This window comes from Echiichthys vipera (assembly GCF_963691815.1).
Source record: "Echiichthys vipera genome assembly, chromosome: 16".
NCBI classification, from domain to species: Eukaryota; Metazoa; Chordata; class Actinopteri; order Perciformes; family Trachinidae; genus Echiichthys; species Echiichthys vipera.
In genome coordinates, this window is record NC_139841.1 from 29,168,857 (window position 1) to 29,192,994 (window position 24,138).

Consider the following 24,138-nt stretch of genomic DNA (forward strand, 5'->3'; position numbering starts at 1 on the left):
TAAAGAATAAAAGTGTATTATTTATTAATATTGTTATATATGTAGACTTTAATCATGTTTAAGCTCTATAATAAAGAATAAAAGTGTATTTATTTATTAATATATGTATGTTTGTAGAGTTTAATCATGTTTAAGCTCTATAATAAAGAATAAAAGTGTGTTTATTTATTAATGCATTAATAATATTGTTATATATGTAGACTTTAGTCATGTTTAAGCTCTATAATAAAGAATAAAAGTGTATTTATTTATTAATGCATGTATTAATATATTTATATATGTGGACTTTAATCATGTTTATGCTCTATAATAAAGAATAAAAGTGTATTTATGTATTAATATATTAATAATATATGTATGTAGACTTTAATCATGTTTATGCTCTATAATAAAGAATAAAAGTGTATTTATTTATTAATGCATGTATTAATATATTTATATATGTAGACTTTAATCATGTTTATGCTCTATAATAAAGAATAAAAGTGTTATTATTTATCAAAGCATTATTAATATTGTTATATATGTAGACTTTAATCATGTTTATGCTCTATAATAAAGAATAAAAGCACTAAACTCCTCCTCCTGTGAACAAACGGGATCAACCTGTTGTTCCTGATCCTGGATCAGTGCGCGCCCCCGCCCCCGCTCTCGTATCGGCGGGATCGCGCGTTCACCGAACTGACCCGGGGTCTGTTTCCGGATCCCTCCGCGGCTCCAGCAGCGAGTTCCGACAGCAGCCGCACTCCGTCTCCTTCCACTCTCCCGTCCAGAAGCACCGGAGCAGCGGAGTGTTTCCCACGCCTCCTCCGCCTTCACCGCCGCGGAACCCTCCACAAAACCCTCCGGGGTCGTTTTTGTGTAGAAACGCGGGGAAACGACGCCTTAAAAACGCCTTTTTTAAGCGGGAATGACGCGGAACTGGACTATAACGATGTTGGGATTAAATCAAAACGGGCCTCTACTTTTCCCGCTGGAGTAAACGGCAGACGTAAACTTTTTTTAAGAACTTTTCACCGTCTCATCACGTCAGCGGGCGTGATTATCATTCAGGAGTGATTTTTTTGCTTTTATTGTTGTTTTTTTGAACCGTTTGGACGCGTTTCGCCCGTTAACGGACTCGTTTTTCGGTGGAAAAGCAGCTTTTTCTTCCTTAACGGCTGCACCTCCGGAATCCCACTGTCCCTGAACGCATCGGCTAGTTAGCTTCGTTAGCTCGGATTTTTGTTGTTTTTAACGCGATAAATAAAAACAAAAACTTTGCGTTAACGCTGCGTGAGGTGTGTTAACGTTAGCTAATAATTTTTTGGGGAAAAAACGAAATATTTTGAGAAAAAGTTTTAATATTTGGAGTAAAAAATTGTAAAATTTCGCAGGAAAAATCCTAAAATTTAGAGGAAAAGTTCAACTATTTGTAGAAAAAAGTTGTAACATTTTAAAGGAAGAACAATGTCATAGTTTGAGGAATAAAAATCGTAATATTTGTAGAAAAAAACGTAATATTTTGAGTAAAGAAGTTGTCAGTGAACGCCTCTCGCTCACATCTCAAGAATCCGCCAGTCAGTGAACGCATCAGCTAGTTAGCTCCGTTAGCTCAGCTTGTTGTTGTTGTTGTTTTTAACGCGCTAAACAAACAAAAACATAAACAACTTTGCGTTAACGCCACGGGAGGTGTGTTCGGCCCGCGGTTAACGTTATCTGGGTGTTTATCCGGAAGTGTTTCCATGGTTACCGGTGTTTATTTTTAACGGTTGTTTTAAGTTTAGCAACAACTCGGCGTAACTCAGCCCTTCATGTTAGCTGTTAGCCGCTAGCCGTTAGCAGCTAACGCGCTAACTAACATGCCGCAGCTGAACGGAGCAGCGGCCCGGGGAGAGGACGACCTGCTCGGGGCCAACGATGAGCTGATCGCCTTCAAGGATGAAGGGGAGCAGGAGGAGAAGAGGAACGTGTCCTCGGAGCGGGACCTGGACGACGTCAAGTCCTCGCTGGTCAACGAGTCCGAGTCCAGCTCAGACTCGGAGGTGAGTTCAGGGGCCGGGGGACATTTTACCATCAGATACAGACCGTGAACGCACCAGTTTACTGCACGTTGTTATGGGTCAGACCTTTGTAGATCAGGCTGAAGGTGGGGGTTGTGTCTCCACTTATGGAGTATTTAAAGAATAAAATCGTAATGTTTTTAGGAATAAAGTTTTAATATCTGGAGGTAAGACATAAGATTTTATTGTAAAAATGTTCTAATATTTGGAGAATAAAGTTATGAAATTTTAGGGGTAAAAATCGTAATATTGCAAGAAAAAAAGTTGGAATATTTTGGGGCAAAGGTTTTAACATTTGGAGAAAAAAGTTTTAACATTATTAGGTAAAAAAAAAGTACCATTTTGAGGAAATAAGTTTTATATTTTGAGGTGAAAATTGTGAGAATTTGAGGGAGGAAAGTTTTAACATTTTGAGAAAAAAAGTTGTAAAATTTTAGGGGTAAAAAGTTTTAACACTTGGAGAATAAAGTTTTAATATTTTGAGGCAAAACTAAGATTTTTAAGGGGGTGAAAATTGTAATATTTCAGGAGAAAAGTTGGAAGATTTTGAAGGAAAAAAGTTTTAATATTTGGATAAAAAGTTGTAAAACTTTAGGGGGGAAAAGTTGTAATTATTTAAGAATAAAAGTTTTAATATTCTGAGGAGAAAAACCAATTTCAGGGTTGCTGATCTTTTATTGTGTGTGTTCTTGTGTGCGTGTGTGTGTGTGTGTGTGTGTGTGTGTGTGTGTGTGTGTGTGTGTGTGTGTGTGTGTGTGTGTGTTCTTGTGTGTGTCTGTGCGTGTTCTTGTGTGTGTGTGCGTGTGTGCGTGTGTGTGTTCTTGTGTGTGCGTGTGTGTGTGTGTGCAGGCAGACCGACGTCCCAAAATCAACCCAGACCTGGCGAGCCGGGTCAGACACAGTCATCTGTTTGAGGAAGGTAAAAAGCACGCTTCTGCATTTGCCTGGGAAAATCTTAAAAATCTCAATATTTGTAGAAAAACGTTGTAATATTTCACCAAAAAAACATAAAACTAGAGGTGGAGGCTTCACGTCTCAGAGTCAAAGGTTTTTACGGTTTTCTTTGGTGAATTGAGGAGAAATCTCCAAACAAAGTGACGTAAAACAGAGTTTGAACGCTGCTTTGAGTCTTTCTCACGCCGGTGTCGCCCTTGTTCCTCAGCCCTGCGGAGGCAGCAGCAGGACGGAGGCCTCTTCCAGCCCTCCCCGTACATGGGCTACCCCTTCTTCATGATCCCAGACCTGGGGAACCTCTGCAGCCCCTACCTCGCCAACGGAGCTCTGCCACCGAGTGCCCGCACGGTGAGTCGTCACGGCAACCGTCTTTAAGTTTTCCCTTTAACTCTCAAAGCTGCAGATCTGTTTTATTTGTCTCACACACACACACACGTGTCGTCTGCTGGTCGTGATGAGTGTGTTTGTGTGCGCGGCGTCCTGCTCGTGGGTTTGTGATGAGTTCGTTTCACACGGTCTGTTGTCGTTGAAGCTCCCGTGACCAGGATCCGGTCGTTATCTTGATGTTTGTTTTGAGGGAAAGACGCGGTCGTGTGTTTAGCACCTGGAGTGACGTTGACGTCCGTCTGTGAAGTGAATCGATCGTGTGATGGACAGGAAATCAATCAGGCACTGTCTCCATGAGTCATCTTAATGTGAAGGAGGATTTGCTGCTTCCTGTCTGCTGACGTCACAGAGACGCAGGGTCTATCTTACAAACATGCATGTTTTAAAAAAATGGAAGATTTTAAGGATAAATGGTGATTTTTTTTGAGAAAAAGTTCAAATATTTGGAGAAAAAAGTTGTCTAGGAGCGGCACGCTTGCCGTCCACGGCCCGTTTGGGAGAGGTGGGCTTTAGTAAAGCACGTTTGCACGTGCACGAGCGTCATTTGGTCGATGAAAAGATTCAAAAACAGTCGACAAGACGCACAAAAACTCCGAGGTCTACGGAAAGATCTGGAAACAAAGCCACGCATCGCCATGACGTCATCAATGCGTGTGACGTGTTACGGCGTGATGACGTATAGGCAGCAAGAAGCATTCTCCGAGGCCCAGGTAGTGTGAGTACAAACGGGCCTGGAGGGGGGGACAAGGACCCTAAACCACGGGGCACGGGACGGAGGCACAGTGGGAGGGCGGCCTTAATATACTCGTTCACACGTGTAACTCAAACCTGAGACCTGGATACAACTGACTCCCCATTGTCCTGTGAGCTGTTGTGCACTTGAGTGTGTGGTGTTTGTGTTTGTGGTGTATGTGTGTGTGTGTGTGTGTATGTGGTGTGTGTGTGCCAGCAGCCTGTTGTGATAAGGCGGTTTGTGACGGTACAGGGTTGGACAGGCCCAGACACAGGGCGGTGGTGGTGGTGGTGGTGGTGGTGGTGGTGGAGTCGGCCTGCAGCAGTAGTGAGCTGGGGTCGCGGCTGCTGCAGATTAGCTGCTTCAGCCGCAGGATTGACGGTGTGTTGCCCAATCTCCCAGCTCCCTGCAGCTCTGTGGCAGCTCAGCGTGGATTAGAGGGATCCCGGGGCGATGCTTTAATACAGTAACACTCACGGCCACTAATCCAGAAATTGCCTCGTCGGCAAAGTGAGGAATTTATTTTGAGCAAAATATTATTGCAGCAGAAGACGGTTGGAGGCAGCGGTTCACCGCACGACTTCCCCCGTTTTATCGACTCACTCACGATTTCACCCGTATCCTTCCGCCCGACAGCCAACGTGCAGGTCCCGGAGCCCAGATGTAAACATTACCAAAAATAACACAGAAAAAGCAGCGAAACACGACGTGCGTGAGCTTTATCGCTTCAGTAAACATCTGGGTTTGTCACGGAAGTGCAAAGAAACCAGAATATACATGTTATACATCTGTTTTTAGTCATTTTGCATCTTTTTGTGGTGGTTTTGCATCTATTTTTAGTCCTTTTGCATCTTTTTGTGGTGGTTTTGCATCTATTTTTAGTCATTTTGCATCTTTTTGTGCTGGTTTTGCATCTATTTTTAGTCATTTTGCATCTTTTTGTGCTGCTTTTGCATCTATTTTTAGTCATTTTGCATCTTTTTGTGGTGGTTTTGCATCTATTTTTAGTCATTTAGCATCTTTTTGTGGTGGTTTTGCATCTATTTTTAGACATTTAGCATCTTTTTGTGGTGTTTTGCATCTATTTTTAGTCATTTAGCATCTTTTTGTGGTGGTTTTGCATCTATTTTTAGTCATTTTACATCTTTTTGTGCTGGTTTTGCATCTATTTTTAGTCATTTTGCATCTTTTTGAGGTGGTTTTGAATCTATTTTTAGTCATTTAGCATCTTTTTGAGGTGGTTTTGCATCTATTTTTAGTCATTTTGCATCTTTTTGTGCTGGTTTTGCATCTATTTTTAGTCATTTTGCATCTTTTTTGTGGAAAGTTCTTGAATTAGACTTTGGAGAAGGTGCAGGAACTCTGCTGTTACATGTTAATATAATTATAATAACTTTATTTTTATAGCACCTTTTCTAAAAACAAAAGTGCTTTGACAGACAAAATAAAAGCACATATTTGTAACAGTGGCATGAGTTTGCCTGTGGCTCCTTAAACCCTGAGCGCTGTTATCGGGTTTGTGGCGCTGCGATCGCTCAGTGACACAGGTTTGAGGTTTCCTCAGCGTCTCTGGTTTGTTTGGAAAGTCTGTCCCGTGTGGATTTAGCCCAGACACACACGCAGGCTGAACACACACAGCCCAGCCCACGCACACAAACACCTGCATTCCTCTGCTTTGTGACGCCCTCCCCCCTCCGTTAAACGCCCATTGTTGTCATTAGCAGAGTCTGAATGGTCCTAATGCATGGCTCCACAGGGGGGTCGTCACATCTCATTATACCACACACACACACACACACTCCTCCGGACACACGCACACTTCCACGGCCTGGAGACAACGCTGTTCTCCCTCCTCTTCCTCCGCTCCGTCCCTCCCTCACATTTCTCTCCACACAATGAAGACCTTGTGTGCGTTCTCCCTCCGCGGTAACAGTGTTAGGTGTGTTTACGAGACAGAGGAGGAGGAGGAGGAGGAGGAGGAGGAGGAGGAGATGCGCCCGCCAGTCTGAAGGCGAGGCAAGGTAAACAAGCTAGCGTTAGTCGGACGCTACCTGAACCATAATACAGGCTGTTTACTGTCCTCACGCGCTCGGGGCAGGAAGCAGGAGCCGGCACAGAGACAACCTGTCTGCTCACTGCTGCCTCCCCCACCTGCTCCCCCTCCATGTTCCTCTCTCTTCTTCTTCTTCTTCTTCTTCTTTTTCTTGTACTTGTTACTGGATTTTTAACCTGGACCTTATTACAGAAACTGGCAAATCTGGTCTTATCTGTTTGGTAACCATAGTAACGAGGGTTAGGCTCGGGTTTAGGAAACAAGTCGTGACAGAACGGCCGGCCCTGAAGTCAGTGTTCTTATCTTTACTCCAGAGAGGAAATGTGTGTTACAGAAACACTTAAGGCTGCACACACACTATCCATCCGTACTGTGCCCCGCGCCTAAGGGTGATGGCCCCCCCCGAGGTCCAGGCCCTTTTGTACTCGCATTACTTTACATGATCTGGGCTGCGGCTCGACTGCTTCTTGCTTACGGCATCATCCCTCTGAGATTTAGTTTTGTTTTTGAACTTTTCATCTGATCAAATCTGCAGCAAACACTTCACCCTTTGCATCAAACCACCGCGAACCGTCCGGCGTCATCTTTCTAAATGTCGGTCACAGAGAACAGACGCATATAAACAGATATCAGGACCGCAGCCAATGCTCGCGCTCAAGCTCGTACACGTGCATCCGTGCTTCACTAAAGCCCACCTCTCTCTACCGGGCCACAGCCGATACGCGTGGCGTGCCTGGGCGTGTTACAGTTGTACACTGGTCAAAGGAACTGGACTTTAGCTTTAGGCGCGGTACGCATGGACAGAGTGAGTGCGCCCTGAAGTTACCAAAATCCTAAATAACCTGTCCTGACTTTGGGACGACCCATAAGCTCTCTGCACCGTCATTGTTTAATGTTACACATTAGCGTGAGGCCTTGCTGAATAGTCCCACAACCCCGACCTCCGCCGGTGTCAAGGAAGAGTCGCAAGAGAGAGAATATATATATATATATATATATATATATATATATATATATATATATACTTATATTATCACCTGTGTCTTAATGCGGTGCATGTCGTTTCTTTGTTGTAAAACACTTTGGTCTGCATCTCTTATATGAAAGGTGCTTTATCCTCAAAGCAGTTTCAGTCCAAAGCAACTGGACTCGGTTCTTTGTCAGGAAGACGTTTCACCTCTCATCCAAGAGGCTTCATCAGTTCATGTACGCATCTGACCAGGACCAGAACCAGGGCCAGGCTGGGACTGGACCAGGTCCCAGTTCAGTCCAGTTGCTTTTGACTGAAATTGCTTTGAGGACGACCTGGACGAATGAGAAAATTCACGTGCTTTATTGTTGTTGTTATTATAATCAATCAGCAACCAGGGTTTTTTACAGGGGAGAATTTAGTCCCTGTTCTTCAGCAGGGCCAACAACGACAACAAACGACCTTTACGGGCGGCGTTCTACCGCGTATTCGACTGTAATGAAAACACACCCACTGAACCACCAAACCACAGAAACGCATCGAGAAACAGAGTTGAGGTTAAAATGTTTTTTTACAGAACTTCCTGTTTTAAAGTGTAATTCTGGTGTAAAATCATCCCATGGTCTTTTTCTGCACTTATGTACGTCAAATAAGCGTGTAGGTGTGTGTGTGTGTGTGTGTGTGTGTGTGTGTGTGTGTGTGTGTGTGTGTGTGTGTGTGTGTGTAGGGACTCTTCTCCTGCTGCTGCAGAGGTTTGCTGTTATTTTCAGCAGCATTAGTGGTTAAAAAAGACCTTTGAATGCCTTCACCGTGCTGCCCCGAGCTAACCACTGTTAGCCACGTCCGGCTGTTAGCATCTCTCCTGGATTTCTCCGTTAGAAGTTGTTGCAGAAAAAAACTGTCTCCATGGTTACTGATGATTAAAGTGCAGAAAAAGACCTCGGGATGATTTTACGCCGGAATTTAAGCCGGACACGGATAATCTGCATGTGTGGAAGTAAAAACTCTGGACCTGATCCCGCTGACAGCGTCTGGAATTCATGTGAGGAAACGGTTCAAATCCTTCACACACACACACACACACAGACACACACACACACACACACACATGCACGCACACACACCTGTCACAGCTGAGCAGCAGTGAATGGCAGCATGAGGCCTGAGGAGAGATAAGCTATCTCGGGTGTGTGTCTCTGTGTGTGTGTGTGTGTGTGTGTGTGTCTCTGTGTGTGTGTGTCTCTGTGTGTGTGTGTGTGTGTGTCTCTGTGTGTGTGTGTCTCTGTGTCTCTGTGTGTGTGCGTAAGTGTGTGTGGCGTCACTCTCTGTTTTAAAAAGCTCCGTGTTGACCAAAGCCGCCCGTCTGTGTTAACGTTCGTCTGCTTGTTTGGTCAAAGTTGGTCCTTTTCAGCCGGAGGAACAATCTCCCAGAATTCCGCTGTTTACTCCACATTGTCTCCAGAGTCTTAAAATACCGAGAGGATGACCTGTCTGAAACAACACACACGCACACACACACGCTCACACACACGCAGACACGCACACACGCTTCACCTCCCTCCTCCTGTTCATCTGTCAGCATCAATAAAAACGGTTGAACAGTAAAAAACTGTTTTGCATAAAGTTGTGTTCAGAGGAACTGAGGAAACATTTTAGGACGCACTCCCACTGTGCCTCCGTCCCGTGCCCTAGCACGTGTCACGGCTTAAGTCTGGTTCCTTTTGACCAGTGTGAGTGCAACCGTACCACGTCTAGGAGCGGCACGCTTGCCGTCCACGGCCCGTTTGGGAGAGGTGGGCTTTAGTAAAGCACGTTTGCACGTGTACGAGCACGAGCGTGCGCACGTGTACGAGCACGAGCGTGCGCACGAGTACGAGCACGAGGCCTACGGCGGGAGCCGATCCCAGCTGACATCGGGCGTGAGGCGGGGTCCACCCTGGACAGGACGCCAGTCTATCACAGGACACATAGAGACGAACAGAGACAGACAACCATTCACACCTACGGGTGATTTAGAGTCATCAATGAACCGAACACCTGCACGTCTTTGGACTGTGGGAGGAAACCGGAGAACCCGGAGAAAACCCACGCAGACACGGGGACAACATGCAAACTCCACACAGAAGGGCCCCAGCCGGGATTCGAACCAGGAACCCTCTTTATTTTTAATTAATCTAATTAAGATGAAAGTTTGGGCCAAACTAAATGATAGATGTCGGCCCCATCTGAACAACACGTGTCTCTTCTGAGCAGGTGTCCATCCAAACTCTCTCCAGTTGTGTTTTTTTATTGTAATACGACCAAACCTTCGTCCCTTTCCCCTCTACATTTAGGGGGTACTCACACTGTCCTTCTGGCCGGAGCCAAAACCGTTTTTTCAGCTAAAGTCTAGTACCTTTAAGCAGTGTGATGCACCCGCTCCGCGCACAACTGCGGCCAGCTGGCCGTCCAGGGCCCGCTTGAAAGAGGTGGGCTTTAGCGGAGCCGTTTGCACATGTACGAGCACGAGCGTGCGCACGTGTACGAGCACGAGGCCTACGGCGGTTCTGAGGTCATTTCCTGTGCGCCTGTTGGGACGTAGAAAAAAGAAGGAGGGACCATGCGCGGACATTTCAAACAATGGCGGTGAAAGGTTCACGTTGGTGTGATGCGGAGGTGGAGTGTTTACTGCAGATTTGGTCGATGAAAAGATTCAAAAACAGTCGACAAGACGCACAAAAACTCCGAGGTCTACGGAAAGATCTGGAAACAAAGCCACACACACGCGATCAATGCGTGTGACGTGTTACGGCGTGATGGCGTATGGACAGCAAGAAGCATTGGCCGAGGCCCAGGTAGTGTGAGTACAAACGGGGCTGGGGCGCGGGGGGAGAGGGCGGGGGGACAAGTACCCTAAAGTCCGGGTCGCGGTACGGAAGGACAGTGTGAGTGCGCCCTTAATGTACAGACTGTTTGGAGACCTTTTAATCCCTATATTCATTTCTTTCCACTCCCAGATTCATGAACCTGAAACAAAAACCTCCTCCCGTCCTCTGTCAGAATCGTCTTTAATCCATTCTTCACTCAGAGGTTTCTAAAAACCCTGCCTTTCTAAATCATCAACATCAGCAACAGACAGATTATCGTCAGCTTCCACGCCGCGGTCCGTGCAGCCTCACTGCAGAATAACACAATGTTCCTCTGATGCAGTCAGAAGCGTCATTAATCAGATTTAAGACGTTTAAACTATTTCACACAAACGTCGATCCTCAGTTTTTTACTTCAGCTTCACTTTGAATCGGCTTTTCGCACTTTTCATGGTGTTCAACTGTGTCGGCCTGATCCCCGGCTCTTTGTCTTGAACATGAGGTGTGTGTGTGTGTGTGTGTCTTTGTAAGTGTGTGTGTGTGTGTGTGTGTGTGTGTGTGTGTGTGTGTGTGTGTGTGTGTGTGTGTGTGTGTGTGTGTGTGTGTGTGTGTGTGTGTGTGTGTGTGTGTGTGTGTGTGTGTGTGTGTGTGTGTGTGTGTGTGTGTGTGTGTGTGTGTGTGTGTGTGTGTGTGTGTGTGTGTGTGTGTGTGTGTGTGTGTGTCTTTGTAAGCGTGTGTGTGTGTGTCTTTGTAAGCGTGTGTGTCTTTGTAAGCGTGTGTGTCTTTGTAAGTGTGTGTGTCTTTGTAAGTGTGTGTGTGCTCTGCAGTGCTTCGTAAACAGCAGTAAGCCTAATAACTTTCCCCTCTAGTCACACAGATTTTATGCTTCCCTCCGTAATAGACTCTGATTGTGCAGCGTGTGTGTGTGTATATATATGTGTGTGTGCGTGCGTGCGTGAGTGAGTGTGTGTATGTGTGTGTGACTGTGTGCATTGATTTCCTGGTATTTCCAACAGCTGGATCCAGTTAGTGCTCCCAGCCAGAGCTTCCTCAGAGTGGGGGACGGGACGAGGCTTCATTGTGGAGTTGCTCTGTGTGTGTGTGTGTGTGTGTGTGTGTGTGTGTGTGTGTGTGTCTGAGAACACTGCTGTGCTTGTGTGTGTGTGTCTGAGAACACTGCTGTGCTTGTGTGTGTGTGTGTCTGGGGTTAGTAAGAGTCATGTGGAGGTGTGCACATGTGTTTGCATTGTAGTCTGGAGCCGAATAAGATGCAGAGATAAGAAAATGTGATTAGTGTCGGTTTGGTTCTTGTTGTGCTGCGTTTGTTTCTTCTTTCAGGCGCCCTCATGTTTTTACATTTAAGTTAGGGGTTATGCCGAATACTCGACTGTTCGAGAGCCCGATTCTGTCGATCTCACAGTCGAATCGTCGCTCAACATGGTTCTGAAACAGTGGATTGTTCCATTCTGGCTCTGCGGGGGTGCTGAACGTCTGATTTCACATACAGATGCTTGGTTTCTCCCGTTAAACCACGATAAAGAGCCTGTTAATAAATCCTGATGCTGAAGTGTGAAAATAACTCTTTTGACCTGTCTCCTTTGGGCGCACTCCCACTGTGCCTCCGTGCCGTGCCCCAGCATGTGTCACAGCTAAAGTCTGGTTCCTTTGACCAGTGTGAGTGCAACCGTACCACGTCTAGGAGCGGCACGCTTGCCGTCCACGGCCCGTTTGGGAGAGGTGGGCTTTAGTAAAGCACGTTTGCACGTGTACGAGCACGAGCGTGCGCACGTGTACGAGCACGAGGCCTACGGCGGTTCTGAGGTCATTTTACATTTGACGTGGTCACTTTTCAATTTTTTCCAGAAACATCAGTTTTGCATTTGTATCCATGAGGAAGGAAGTGTGTTTGTCGGCCTGGAGCGTTTCTGTGTCGTCCTCTGAATGTAAACAGACGCTTTAACTCCGTGTGCTGCAGTTTTCTTTGTGCAGGAACGAGACGAGTGTGTGACGGACAAACGTGTTTGCAGGTCAGAGAATGAAAGAAACCTGAGCTCTGCAGAAACACAGCGTCTCCTTTAACCCTCTCTGGAATTTACTGACGTCCGCGCACAAAACACTGCTTTAAAATCATCATAAATCAAGATTTCTTTACATAAATTAACTTCAAACCTGCTCAGAACTACAAAACATTCAACCTTTTTGTGTTTTTTGTTAAAAGTTTTAAACAAAAAACACAAAAAAAGAATTATTCTCCATACAGTATCTGCATAAAACAAATACTCATGCAATCAAAGTTTCATCAACCAACGATTTATTATATGGGAAATATTTCATCTTTTGCCTTTTTTTAAATAAAAAATTCAAACTTAAAATAATTGAGCTTGCATTTAAAGGGATGAAATCTCAAAAATGATTGAATATTTGATTATTTTGATCCAGGCTGGAGTTTATTAAGGGATTTAAGCAAAAAAATCATAGAAAACTATTGATGTATGAGGATTTTAGAGCATTTTTTGTGCATGAATGTTTTAAACGAGAGGAACCAGAGTCAGAATCTTGCGTAAACAAATACTCATGCAACCAAATAATTCTTTTGTTAATCTTTGACAAATCCAAGACTCTGATCACCAGCAAAGTCCCAACAGGCGCACAGGAAATGACCTCAGAGCCGCCGTAGGCCTCGTGCTCGTACACGTGCGCACGCTCGTGCTCATACACGTGCAAACGTGCTTTACTAAAGCCCACCTCTCCCAAACGGGCCGTGGACGGCAAGCGTGCCGCTCCTAGACGTGGTACGGTTGCACTCACACTGGTCAAAGGAACCAGACTTTAGCCGTGACACGTGCTGGGGCACGGTACGGAGGCACAGTGGGAGGGCGCCCTAACAGACAGGTCAGAAAAAAAGACATTAGTTTGGCTAAAAATAAGAGTTTTTACTAAAAGCAAAGACAAAATTAAAAACAAAAATCGCCTGATAAACGCCACGACCGCGCTGTCTGTGTGCGCTGAGGTAACCACGGTGACATCACGGTGACATCATCAGGGTGGCAGAAGACTTGACGCAGTTGCAAACTGAACTTTGAAACTGTAAAATCTAACATAATGAAGTGTTCACGGTGCCGGTGCTCAGATTAGAGCACTCACGCTTGTGAATCAGCAGGAGGTGTCTGCAGGTCAAAGGTCACCCAGGGTCTGTCCACGTCACTCACAGCTGAATGAGCAGCAGTGGGGGGTCTCCCACTGTCAGACCACTCCGTCAACACTGGTGGTCTGATGTGTGTGTGTGTGTGTGTGTGTGTGTGTGTGTGTGTGTGTGTGTGTGTGTGTGTGTGTGTGTGTGTGTGTGTGTGTGTGTGTGTGTGTGTGTGTGTGTGTGTGTGTGTGTGTGTGTGTGTGTGTGTGTGTGTGTGTGTGTGTGTGTGTGTGTGTGTGTGTGTGTGTGTGTGTGTGTGTGTGTGTGTGTGTGTGTGTGTGTGTGTGTGTGTGTGTGTGCGTGTGTGTGTGTGTGAGCGGGGGTGGGCAAACGTTGTGTTCTCTGTTCTTTGTCTCACGGCACCTGAGAATCCGCTGATTCGCGTTGGAAACTTTTTAAAAAAGTAACTGAATTAGTGAATTAATGATAAAAGTAACTAAACACTATGAACTATTGTGTTTTTAAATGTGTGTGCGTGCGCGTGCGTGTGACTGCTGTGTAACGCCCCTCTCTCTCTCTCTGTCCTCAGTACCTCCCGTTTCAGTGGCCTCTGCTGGACGTCCCAGGAAGAGCATCCCTCAGAGACTCTGCTACTCCGACACACCTGGTGAGACCTGCTGCACACACACACACACACACACACACACACACACACACACACACACACATGTTCCTGTCACACTTCTGCCCTTACTGCAAGCCTTACTCAGAAGTTGGAATTTCCGATTACAAGTGAACGCGGCGTGACGGTAGGTGACGGACGTCTGTCGGCAGCGTCTCTGACACGGAGACTTGTTTACATTCAGGGAGGGGACGACTCCACAGACACAGATACACGTGCTTTCATTAGTGGGTCACATGATCAAACGAGAGTGATTTCACTCACTCCGGGACAGAGAGGAACTTAAAGACAATTAAATGGATGGAAATCAACTTTAAATATAATAAAATAAGAACAAAAACTTGTAATTCAGGTGTATTTGGATCTCAGGGTCTTCAGCACATCCAATAATCATGGAGACAGTTTTTTTTCTGTAACAACTTTTAAGGCAGAAATCCAGGAGAGATGCTAACAGCCGGACGTGGCTAACAGTGGTTAGCTCGGGGCAGCATGGCATTCAAAGGTCTTTTTTAACCACTAATGCTGCTGAAAATAACAGCAAACCTCTGCAGCAGCATGAGAAGAGTCCCTACACACACAACAAAGCAGCATCAGCGTAGTTAATGAAGCTGTGGACGGGTTTGAGTCTTTTTGTGCTTGTTTTGCATCTATTTTTAGTCATTTTGCATCTTTTTGTGCTGGTTTTGCATCTATTTTTAGTCATTTTGCATCTTTTTGTGCTTGTTTTGCATCTATTTTTAGTCATTATGCATCTTTTTGTGATGGTTTTGCATCTATTTTTAGTCATTTTGCATCTTTTTGTGATGGTTTTGCATCTATTTTTAGTCATTTTGCATCTTTTTGTGGTGGTTTTGCATCTATTTTTAGTCATTTTGCATCTTTTTGTGGTGGTTTTGCATCTATTTTTAGTCATTTTGCATCTTTTTGTGGTGGTTTTGCATCTATATTTAGTCATTTTGCATCTTTTTGTGCTGGTTCTGCATCTTGTTGTTAGTCAGACTGTTGTTTGTTTGGCGTCTTAAACACGTCGTGACTCTTCTCACTCAGAAAGGTTCAGATCCGAACGTCTCTCGTGTTCGTGGTGCAGACAGAAGCTGGAGTGTGTTCCTCCTTCACTCACGTGTGTCGCTGCGGATAATTACCTCTGAGCCGACGCACAAACATCTCGTGACTCCTGCAGAGATGAATGAATGTTATCAGCCGCTGGGATTTCCCGCCACTCTTCCTGGAATATTCCGACTTCCTGGAAAAGAGCAAATGAATAAAATGTTCAACGGTGCGAGAATCAAGAAGCAGCTGCTGGATTCTGATGCTGAGGCTTTAACACGATCATCCACTTTAGAAACATCAGGCGTTTGTTTCTTTAGGATCAAACTGAAGAAAGTAAATCAAATATAAGTTTAAAGTCTAAACAAAGGCGTCACTGTGAGACAACGCCACACAACAATCGTTTCATCTCGTTTTCATACATTTTCATAATCAACAGAAGTCAAAACTTTTGTTTTTGTCGTCACTGTTCTTCTTCCTTCAGCATCACAAGAAATTAATCTCATTTAATATGAATATTATGATGATATCTGGGATTATTCTCCACTCTGAGCGAAGTTTGGAGCCGTTATTAAAAACATTATGAATAAAAATGTTTAAAAAGTCAGATTCACTCTGGCGTCTGAAACGTGACACAAAGCAAAGATGTTTACATTTTTTAAATTATCTGTGTTATTTTCCTGACAGTGTGTCATTATTTATTATTATTATTGATTTATTTTATTATTTTTAGTTTATTAATTTATAATATTATTGTTAGTTTTTTTATTCATTATTATTTTAATAGATTTATTTTACACATTTTTGTTATTGTTGGTATTATTATTTACTATTATTATTAATATTGCTTTTTATTATTATTTTATTAATTTATGCTATTATTGTTAGTTTTTTTATTTATAATTTTGATTTATTTATTTTATTGTATTAATTTATGTTATAGTTTTATTTATTATAATAATTATTAATATTAATATCAGTGTTCTCATTCGAACACTTGTTGAAACTAAAAGAGGAGAAACTCTGACGCCTGGTGGACAAACGACACTACTGCACCTTTAACACAAGGAATTAAAAAAAGACTTTTAAACATTAAAAAAGTAAAAATCAATAACATATATTTAATGGTTCATCTACCAAAGCTGTGAGTTGCTGGAAAAGACTGAAAACACGTGGAAAGTGTTTGAGTTTGACTTTGCAGAAGCTGCAGGAACCTGAACATAAATCTGTCGGATTAAATTTGAATTTTGATGTTTTCAAGGTTTGAAAAGTGCTTGAAACTAAACTTTCTGCTCACAAACAGACTTTGAAACATTGAGTCTAAATGTGTAATTCACAGCTGATTCACTCTGACGTCTGAAACGTGACACAAAGCAAAGACATTTACATTTTTTTAATTGTCTGTGTTATTTTCAGACAGTGTGTCATTTTTTATTATTATTATTATTATTGATTTATTTTATTATTTTTAGTTTATTAATTTATGCTATTATTGTTAGTTTTTTTATGCATTATTATTTTAATTGATTTATTTTATACATTTTTGTTATTGTTGGTATTATTTATTATTAGTATTAATATTGATTTTTATTATTATTATTTTATTAATTTATGCTATTATTATTTTGATTTATTTATTTTATTTTATTAATTTATGTTATAGTTTTATTTATTATTATTATTAATATCAGTGTTCTCATTCGAACACTTGTTGAAACTAAAAGAGGAGAAACTCTGACACCTGGTGGACAAACGACAGCACTGCACCTTTAACACAGGGAATAAAAAAAGACTTATAAACATTAAAAAAAGTAATAATCAATAACATATATTTAATGGTTAATGTTTTTGTGGTGGTTTTGCATCTATTTTTAGTCATTTTGCATCTTTTTGTGCTGCTGAGTGTTGTTCTGGATACAAATAAGGAGTTTACCAAAGCTGTGAGTTGCTGGAAAAGACTGAAAACACGTGGAAAGTGTTTGAGTTTGACTTTGCAGAAGCTGCAGGAACCTGAACATAAATCTGTCGGATTAAATTTGAATTTTGATGTTTTCAAGGTTTGAAAAGTGCTTGAAACTAAACTTTCTGCTCACAAACAGACTTTGAAACATTGAATCTGACGTGAGTGAGTCTAAATGTGTGTGTGTGTGTGTGTGTGTGTGTGTGTGTGTGTGTGTGTGTGTGTGTGTGTGTGTGTGTGTGTGTGTGTGTGTGTGTGTGTGTGTGTGTGTGTGTGTGTGTGTGTGTGTGTGTGTGTGTGTGTGTGTGTGTGTGTGTGTGTGTGTGTGTGTGTGTGTGTGTGTGTGTGTGTGTGTGTGTGTGTGTGTGTGTGTGTGTGTGTGTGTGTGTGTGTGTGTGTCCAGTCTAACCAGGTGCCGGTGGTGCAGCACCCTCACATGACCCACCTCCACCCGCTGCTGTCCTACAGCCCCGAGGCGTTCTCCCCTCAGAGAGCCTCTCCGGGCTTCTCCCCTGACGCAGGTGAGTCACAGCGTCCTCCTCAGCTGCTGCACGCCGCTTTCACCCTAATATTAACAAGGAACAAAACACGTTTATGTATTTTATCTGGTTTATTTCTGCACATGAAATGTAAACACTTTAACTTTATTTAACGGTCAGTGGAGGACGTGTGTGCGGTGTAACGTCTGTTTTTCACGGCACATATGAATAAATAACGGCGTTTCCCTGAGGGTGGAATACTCAGAACGAGGCGGGTCGATCTGCTGAAACGCCCCTGATTTAATATAGTTTGCACGTGAGTCGCTGGAGCGTCCGTTTGTTGTTGTTGACGTAAAGAGCGCTAACTGAAAGCGTGTGAATGTTGTTGTTGACGACGTACACAGTGCTAACTGAGTTTGTGTGTGTGTGTGTGTGTGTGTGTCCGTGTCCTGAGCAGGGATGTCCAGGACGCCGTGTTACCCGGTGTCTCCCGGAGGCGTGGCCCAGATCGCTCACCCTCTGGGCTGGCTGTGAGTACGGACGCCGTAAACCTTTAAATCAGGCGAGTGTTTAGAGAGAGAGGCCGGACCTCTCACTGTGTCTGTGTCCGCAGGCAGGGGCAGACGATGTATCCCATCGCAGGAGGCTTCTCCCCCGCCGCTCTGGCCATGAACGCCTCCGTGTCCAGGTGAGTGGCGCCGTTTAAAGGCGAGCTACGATGAGCACGCCGAGTATGTTAGTCATTTAGCATCTTTTTGTGGTGGTTTTGCATCTATTTTTAGTCATTTTGCATCTTTTTGTGCTGGTTTTGCATCTATTTTTAGTCATTTTGCATTTTTTGCATCTATTTTGAGTCATTTTGCATCTTTTTGTGCTGGTTTTGAAACGAGGACGACTTGAGGAATCGATCACTCACGCCCATCCCTAATATCACTGAGTCAGATACTGAAACCATTTACTTCAATTAAAACTTTTGAGTGTTTCCTCCTGATTCAGTCACATTTTATAGATGAGTGTTGGTGAATATGGAGCTTAACTGTCTGTGTGTGTGCGTGTGTGTGTGCGTGTGTGTGTGCGTGTGTGTAGCCTGGTGTCGGGTAACTTCTCTCCACGCTTGGTGCCGACCTCCCAGTCGTCCATCCCCCACCCCGCCATCGTCCCCACGGCGGTGAAGCAGGAGCCCGGAGGCAGCAGCAGCCAGCCCGGGTAACGACTCCTCTCTGTTTATTTTATAAAGATTAAAAACGTGCACGCCGTCATAACCACGTAACTGTCCGTCGTGTCGTTGTTGCAGGAGGTCGATGGCGGACGTCCAGCAGGAGAAGGAGGAGGAGAAGAAGCCGCACATCAAGAAGCCGCTCAACGCCTTCATGTTGTACATGAGGGAGGAGCGTCCCAAGGTCGTCGCTCAGTGCAAGGTCAAGGAGAGCGCCACCATCAACCAGATCCTGGGGCAGAGGGTGAGAGCGACACACGTTCAGAGAGAGCGCCGCGCGTTCAGAGAGAGCGCCGCGCGTTCAGAGAGAGCGCCGCGCGTTCAGAGAGAGCGCCGCGCGTTCAGAGAGAGCGCCACGCGTTCAGAGAGGGCGCCGGGCGTTCAGAGAGAGCAAGACACGTTCAGAGAGAGCAAGGCACGTTCAGAGAGAGCAAGGCACGTTCAGAGAGAGCAAGGCACGTTCAGAGAGAGCGCCGCACGTTCAGAGAGAGCAAGACACGTTCAGAGAGAGCAAGACACGTTCAGAGAGAGCAAGACACGTTCAGAGAGAGCAAGACACGTTCAGAGAGAGCAAGACACGTTCAGAGAGAGCAAGACACGTTCAGAGAGAGCGCCGCACGTTCAGAGAGAGCAAGACACGTTCAGAGAGAGCGCCGCACGTTCAGAGAGAGCAAGACACGTTCAGAGAGAGTGCCGTGCGTTCAGAGAGAGCGCCGCACGTTCAGAGAGAGTGCCGCACGTTCAGAGAGAGCAAGACACGTTCAGAGAGAGCGCCGCACGTTCAGAGAGAGCAGGACACGTTCAGAGAGAGCGCCGCACGTTCAGAGAGAGCAGGACACGTTCAGAGAGAGCAGGACACGTTCAGAGAGAGCAAGGCACGTTCAGAGAGAGCGCCGCACGTTCAGAGAGAGCAAGACACGTTCAGAGAGAGCAAGACACGTTCAGAGAGAGCAAGACACGTTCAGAGAGAGCAAGACACGTTCAGAGAGAGCAAGACACGTTCAGAGAGAGCGCCGCACGTTCAGAGAGAGCAAGACACGTTCAGAGAGAGCGCCGCACGTTCAGAGAGAGCAAGACACGTTCAGAGAGAGCAAGACACGTTCAGAGAGAGCAAGACACGTTCAGAGAGAGCGCCGCACGTTCAGAGAGAGCGCCGCACGTTCAGAGAGAGCGCCGCACGTTCAGAGAGAGCAGGACACGTTCAGAGAGAGCGCCGCACGTTCAGAGAGAGCAGGACACGTTCAGAGAGAGCAGGACACGTTCAGAGAGAGCGCCGCACGTTCAGAGAGAGCAGGACACGTTCAGAGAGAGCAGGACACGTTCAGAGAGAGCGCCGCACGTTCAGAGAGAGCGCCGCACGTTCAGAGAGAGCAGGACACGTTCAGAGAGAGCAAGACACGTTCAGAGAGAGCGCCGTGCGTTCAGAGAGAGCGCCACGCGTTCAGAGAGAGCGCCGCGCGTTCAGAGGGCGCGACGCATACATTTGAATTTTTTTCAGAATAAAGTTGAAATATTTTCAGAATAAAGTTGAAGTATTTTCAGAATAAAGTTTAAATATTTTCAGAATAAAGTTGAAGTATTTTCAGAATAAATTTGAAATATTTTCAGAATAAAGGTGAAATATTTTCAGAATAAAGGTGAAATATTTTCAGAATAAAGGTGAAATATTTTCAGAATAAAGTGCTGTGCTTCCTGTCCACAGTGGCATTCTCTGTCCAAAGAGGAACAAGCCAAATATTACGAACTGGCTCGTAAAGAGAGACTGCTCCACTCCAAACTGTACCCGGGCTGGTCCGCCAGAGACAACTACGTGAGTGTGCACACACACACACACACACACACACACACACACACACACACACACACACACACACACACGCTGCACGCTCACACACTCATGTCTGGTGTTTTTGTGTGCAGGGGAAAAAGAAGAAGAGGAAGAGAGCGAAGAGTGAGACTCAGTTTGAAGGTAAAGAATCACAATCTACATGAAACAGGTTCTGCTGCCGGGGACCAGTCAGCTCCTGACGCCGGGTCAGAGTCGGTGAAGGTCGGTCAGAGTCGGTGAAGGTCGTTCAGAGTCGGTGAAGGTCGTTCAGAGTCGGTGACGTCCGTTCAGAGTCGGTGACGTCCGGTCAGAGTCGGTGACGTCCGTTCAGAGTCGGTGACGTCCGTTCAGAGTCTGTGACGCCGGGTCAGAGTCTGTGACGCCGGGTCAGAGCCGGTGACGGTCGGTCAGAGTCGGTGACGTCCGTTCAGAGTCGGTGACGTCCGTTCAGAGTCGGTGACGTCCGTTCAGAGTCGGTGACGTCCGTTCAGAGTCGGTGACGTCCGTTCAGAGTCGGTGACGTCCGTTCAGAGTCTGTGACGTCCGTTCAGAGTCTGTGACGCCGGGTCAGAGCCGGTGACGCCGGGTCAGAGCCGGTGACGGTCGGTCAGAGTCGGTGACGTCCGTTCAGAGTCGGTGACGTCCGTTCAGAGTCGGTGACGTCCGTTCAGAGTCGGTGACGTCCGTTCAGAGTCGGTGACGTCCGTTCAGAGTCGGTGACGTCCGTTCAGAGTCGGTGACGTCCGTTCAGAGTCTGTGACGCCGGGTCAGAGCCGGTGACGCCGGGTCAGAGCCGGTGACGGTCGGTCAGAGTCGGTGACGTCCGTTCAGAGTCGGTGACGTCCGTTCAGAGTCGGTGACGTCCGTTCAGAGTCGGTGACGTCGGGTCAGAGTCTGTGACGCCGGGTCAGAGTCTGTGACGCCGGGTCAGAGTCTGTGACGCCGGGTCAGAGCCGGTGACGGTCGGTCAGAGTCTGTGACGCCGGGTCAGAGCCGGTGACGGTCCGTCAGAGTCGGTGACGTCGGGTCAGAGTCGGTGACGTCGGGTCAGAGTCGGTGACGTCGTTTCAGAGTCGGTGACGTCCGTTCAGAGTCGGTGACGTCGTGTCAGAGTCGGTGACGCCGGGTCAGAGTCGGTGACGTCCGTTCAGAGTCGGTGACGTCGTGTCAGAGTCGGTGACGTCGGGTCAGAGTCGGCGACGTCCTGTCGGAAGGCACCAGTCACGTTCTTCTTCTTTGGTTGTCTTCTCCTTCTTCTTCTGTGGTTTTCTCAGTTAACCCTGACTGTTCTCTGTCCTTCAGATCCGGAGGAGGACTTCCCGCTGCAGCTGAAGAGACCTCGTGCTCCTGAGGAGACGCCTCACACACACACTCACACACACACTCTGCTCACACAGACTGCACACACACACACGCACCCCCGCCCTCACCTGTCACAGCCGCACACCGTCTCCCACCTGACGCACACGCACCTGTCCCAGGCCAGCCCCGCCTCTTCCCTGGACTCCCCGGCGACGCCCACCACCTCACTGGCCTCGCCCGCCGCCCCGGCCCCGACGCACACCGAGCACACGCACTCCTCCTACGGGCACACGTCGCCGTACGCCGAGCAGCTGCAGCCGCTGTCCCTCACCACCAAACCCCACCGGACCCCCTACCCTCTGACCCGCACTGTCACCCCGGGACCCTCCACACCCACGTCCTCCTGCGACACCCCCGCCTCCTCGCCCCTCACGGCTCCTCACAGGTGCTCTCCCCCTCCCCCGCCCTTCCTGGTCCCGCCTCCTTCCTCTCACGGTGCCTTAACGCAGACGCAGCCGTTCTGCCTCCGGAGAACCAATCAGCTGTGAGGATCCGGGTCCGTCTGTGGAACCGCAGCTCCGCCTCTTTGTGACGCTGTAAATACGCTTTATTTTTTAACTTTTTTATGGATGCATCACGTTTTATATCAGGATGAAAAGACACGATTGGTCAATATTTGACCGCCGCTCCGACGCCATGGACGGTTTATTTTTCTAATCTTTTCTACGATGACCACGAGGTGTGGCACAGGGTCCTCTGTTCGTTCCAAACGCTTTTTTATCACCTGGTTTGTAAACGAGTGTAAATCTATTTTCTGGTTCCTCTGTTAATAAATATTCACTGAGTTCTGACGACGCCTTTGGGTGAAGTTTTGTTTCTATTTTAGTCATTTTGCATCTTTTTGTGCTGGTTTTGCATCTATTTTTAGTCATTTTGCATCTTTTTGTGGTGGTTTTGCATCTATTTTTAGTCATTTTGCATCTTTTTGTGCTGGTTTTGCATCTATTTTTAGTCATTTTGCATCTTTTTGTGCTGGTTTTGCATCTATTTTTAGTCATTTTGCATCTTTTTGTGGTGGTTTTGCATCTATTTTTAGTCATTTTGCATCTTTTTGTGCTGGTTTTGCATCTATTTTTAGTCATTTTGCATCTTTTTGTGCTGGTTTTGCATCTATTTTTAGTCATTTTGCATCTTTTTGTGCTGGTTTTGCATCTATTTTTAGTCATTTTGCATCTTTTTGTGCTGGTTTTGCATCTATTTTTAGTCATTTTGCATCTTTTTGTGCTGGTTTTGCATCTATTTTTAGTCATTTTGCATCTTTTTGTGCTGGTTTTGCATCTATTTTTAGTCATTTTGCATCTTTTTGTGGTGGTTTTGCATCTATTTTTAGTCATTTTGCATCTTTTTGTGCTGGTTTTGCATCTATTTTTAGTCATTTTGCATCTTTTTGTGCTGGTTTTGCATCTATTTTTAGTCATTTTGCATCTTTTTGTGCTGGTTTTGCATCTATTTTTAGTCATTTTGCATCTTTTTGTGCTGGTTTTGCATCTATTTTTAGTCATTTTGCATCTTTTTGTGCTGGTTTTGCATCTATTTTTAGTCATTTTGCATCTTTTTGTGCTGGTTTTGCATCTATTTTTAGTCATTTTGCATCTTTTTGTGCTGGTTTTGCATCTATTTTTAGTCATTTTGCATCTTTTTGTGCTGGTTTTGCATCTATTTTTAGTCATTTTGCATCTTTTTGTGCTGGTTTTGCATCTATTTTTAGTCATTTTGCATCTGTTGTGTGTGGATGTCTTGTGTTGTCTCTTCTTGTTGTTCAGTGTAAACGCTTCCTAAATTCGTCTGCCGGTGATCCTCCTGTTCCTGATCCTCTGATCTTCTCTCCTCTCTGTCTGTATCATTCATGTCTCATCATCATGTTACTAATTCATCTTCTTCCCCGGAGTTGTTTCTGTTTTGTCATCTCAGGTCTCTGCTGATGGTGGTGGAGCCTGGTGCCGTGGTCCTGTACCGGCCAAACTCACGCTCCATCGTCCCCTCACTCGTGAACATGAACCAGAGGTCCTTGAACTCCTTCACTTGGGGTCAGGACTCAGACTGTGATGCTGAAGTGTGTGCGTGTGTGTGCCTGTGTGCGTGTGTGTGTGTGTGATCAGTTTTGTTTTGACTCACATTTACTTTCACTTTTGATCTTTTGATCTTTCTCCTCCTCTGCTCTAAAGCTGCAGCTTCCTGTCACACGTCGTCACCGTGAGACGCTGTTTATGACTCATCACCTCAGACTGAACTTTATGGAGCAGTTTTGTTCCCTGAAGGAAGCAGCAACACATAAATAACACACAGACACATAAACTGGACCTCAGGGTTTAATCCGCTCTTTCTTCACTGATGACGATCTTCTCCCTCCTCCTCCTCGCTGACGCAGGTGCAGCAGGAGCAGAGGAGGCGCCGGAGGACGCTCTGTCTCTTCTTCTGTGGTTTCCGGGTCTCAGCCGCGTCTGAA

The 24,138-nt window shown here is 45.7% G+C and overlaps 1 protein-coding gene across 1 annotated transcript; it reads left to right on the top strand.

Moving 5' to 3' along the window:
• The first annotated feature begins 778 nt into the window (after positions 1 to 778).
• LOC310958645 (transcription factor 7-like 2) lies at positions 779 to 22,483 on the top strand. Its single transcript, XM_083929676.1, has 12 exons — positions 779 to 2,024; positions 2,892 to 2,961; positions 3,205 to 3,344; positions 13,708 to 13,785; positions 17,211 to 17,328; positions 17,744 to 17,816; positions 17,900 to 17,974; positions 18,373 to 18,492; positions 18,581 to 18,746; positions 20,205 to 20,312; positions 20,423 to 20,471; positions 21,633 to 22,483. Exons 1-12 carry the CDS (start codon positions 1,842 to 1,844, stop codon positions 22,178 to 22,180), a joined length of 1,728 nt encoding a protein of 575 aa, XP_083785802.1. The 5' UTR covers positions 779 to 1,841; the 3' UTR covers positions 22,181 to 22,483.
• The last annotated feature ends 1,655 nt before the right edge of the window (positions 22,484 to 24,138 follow it).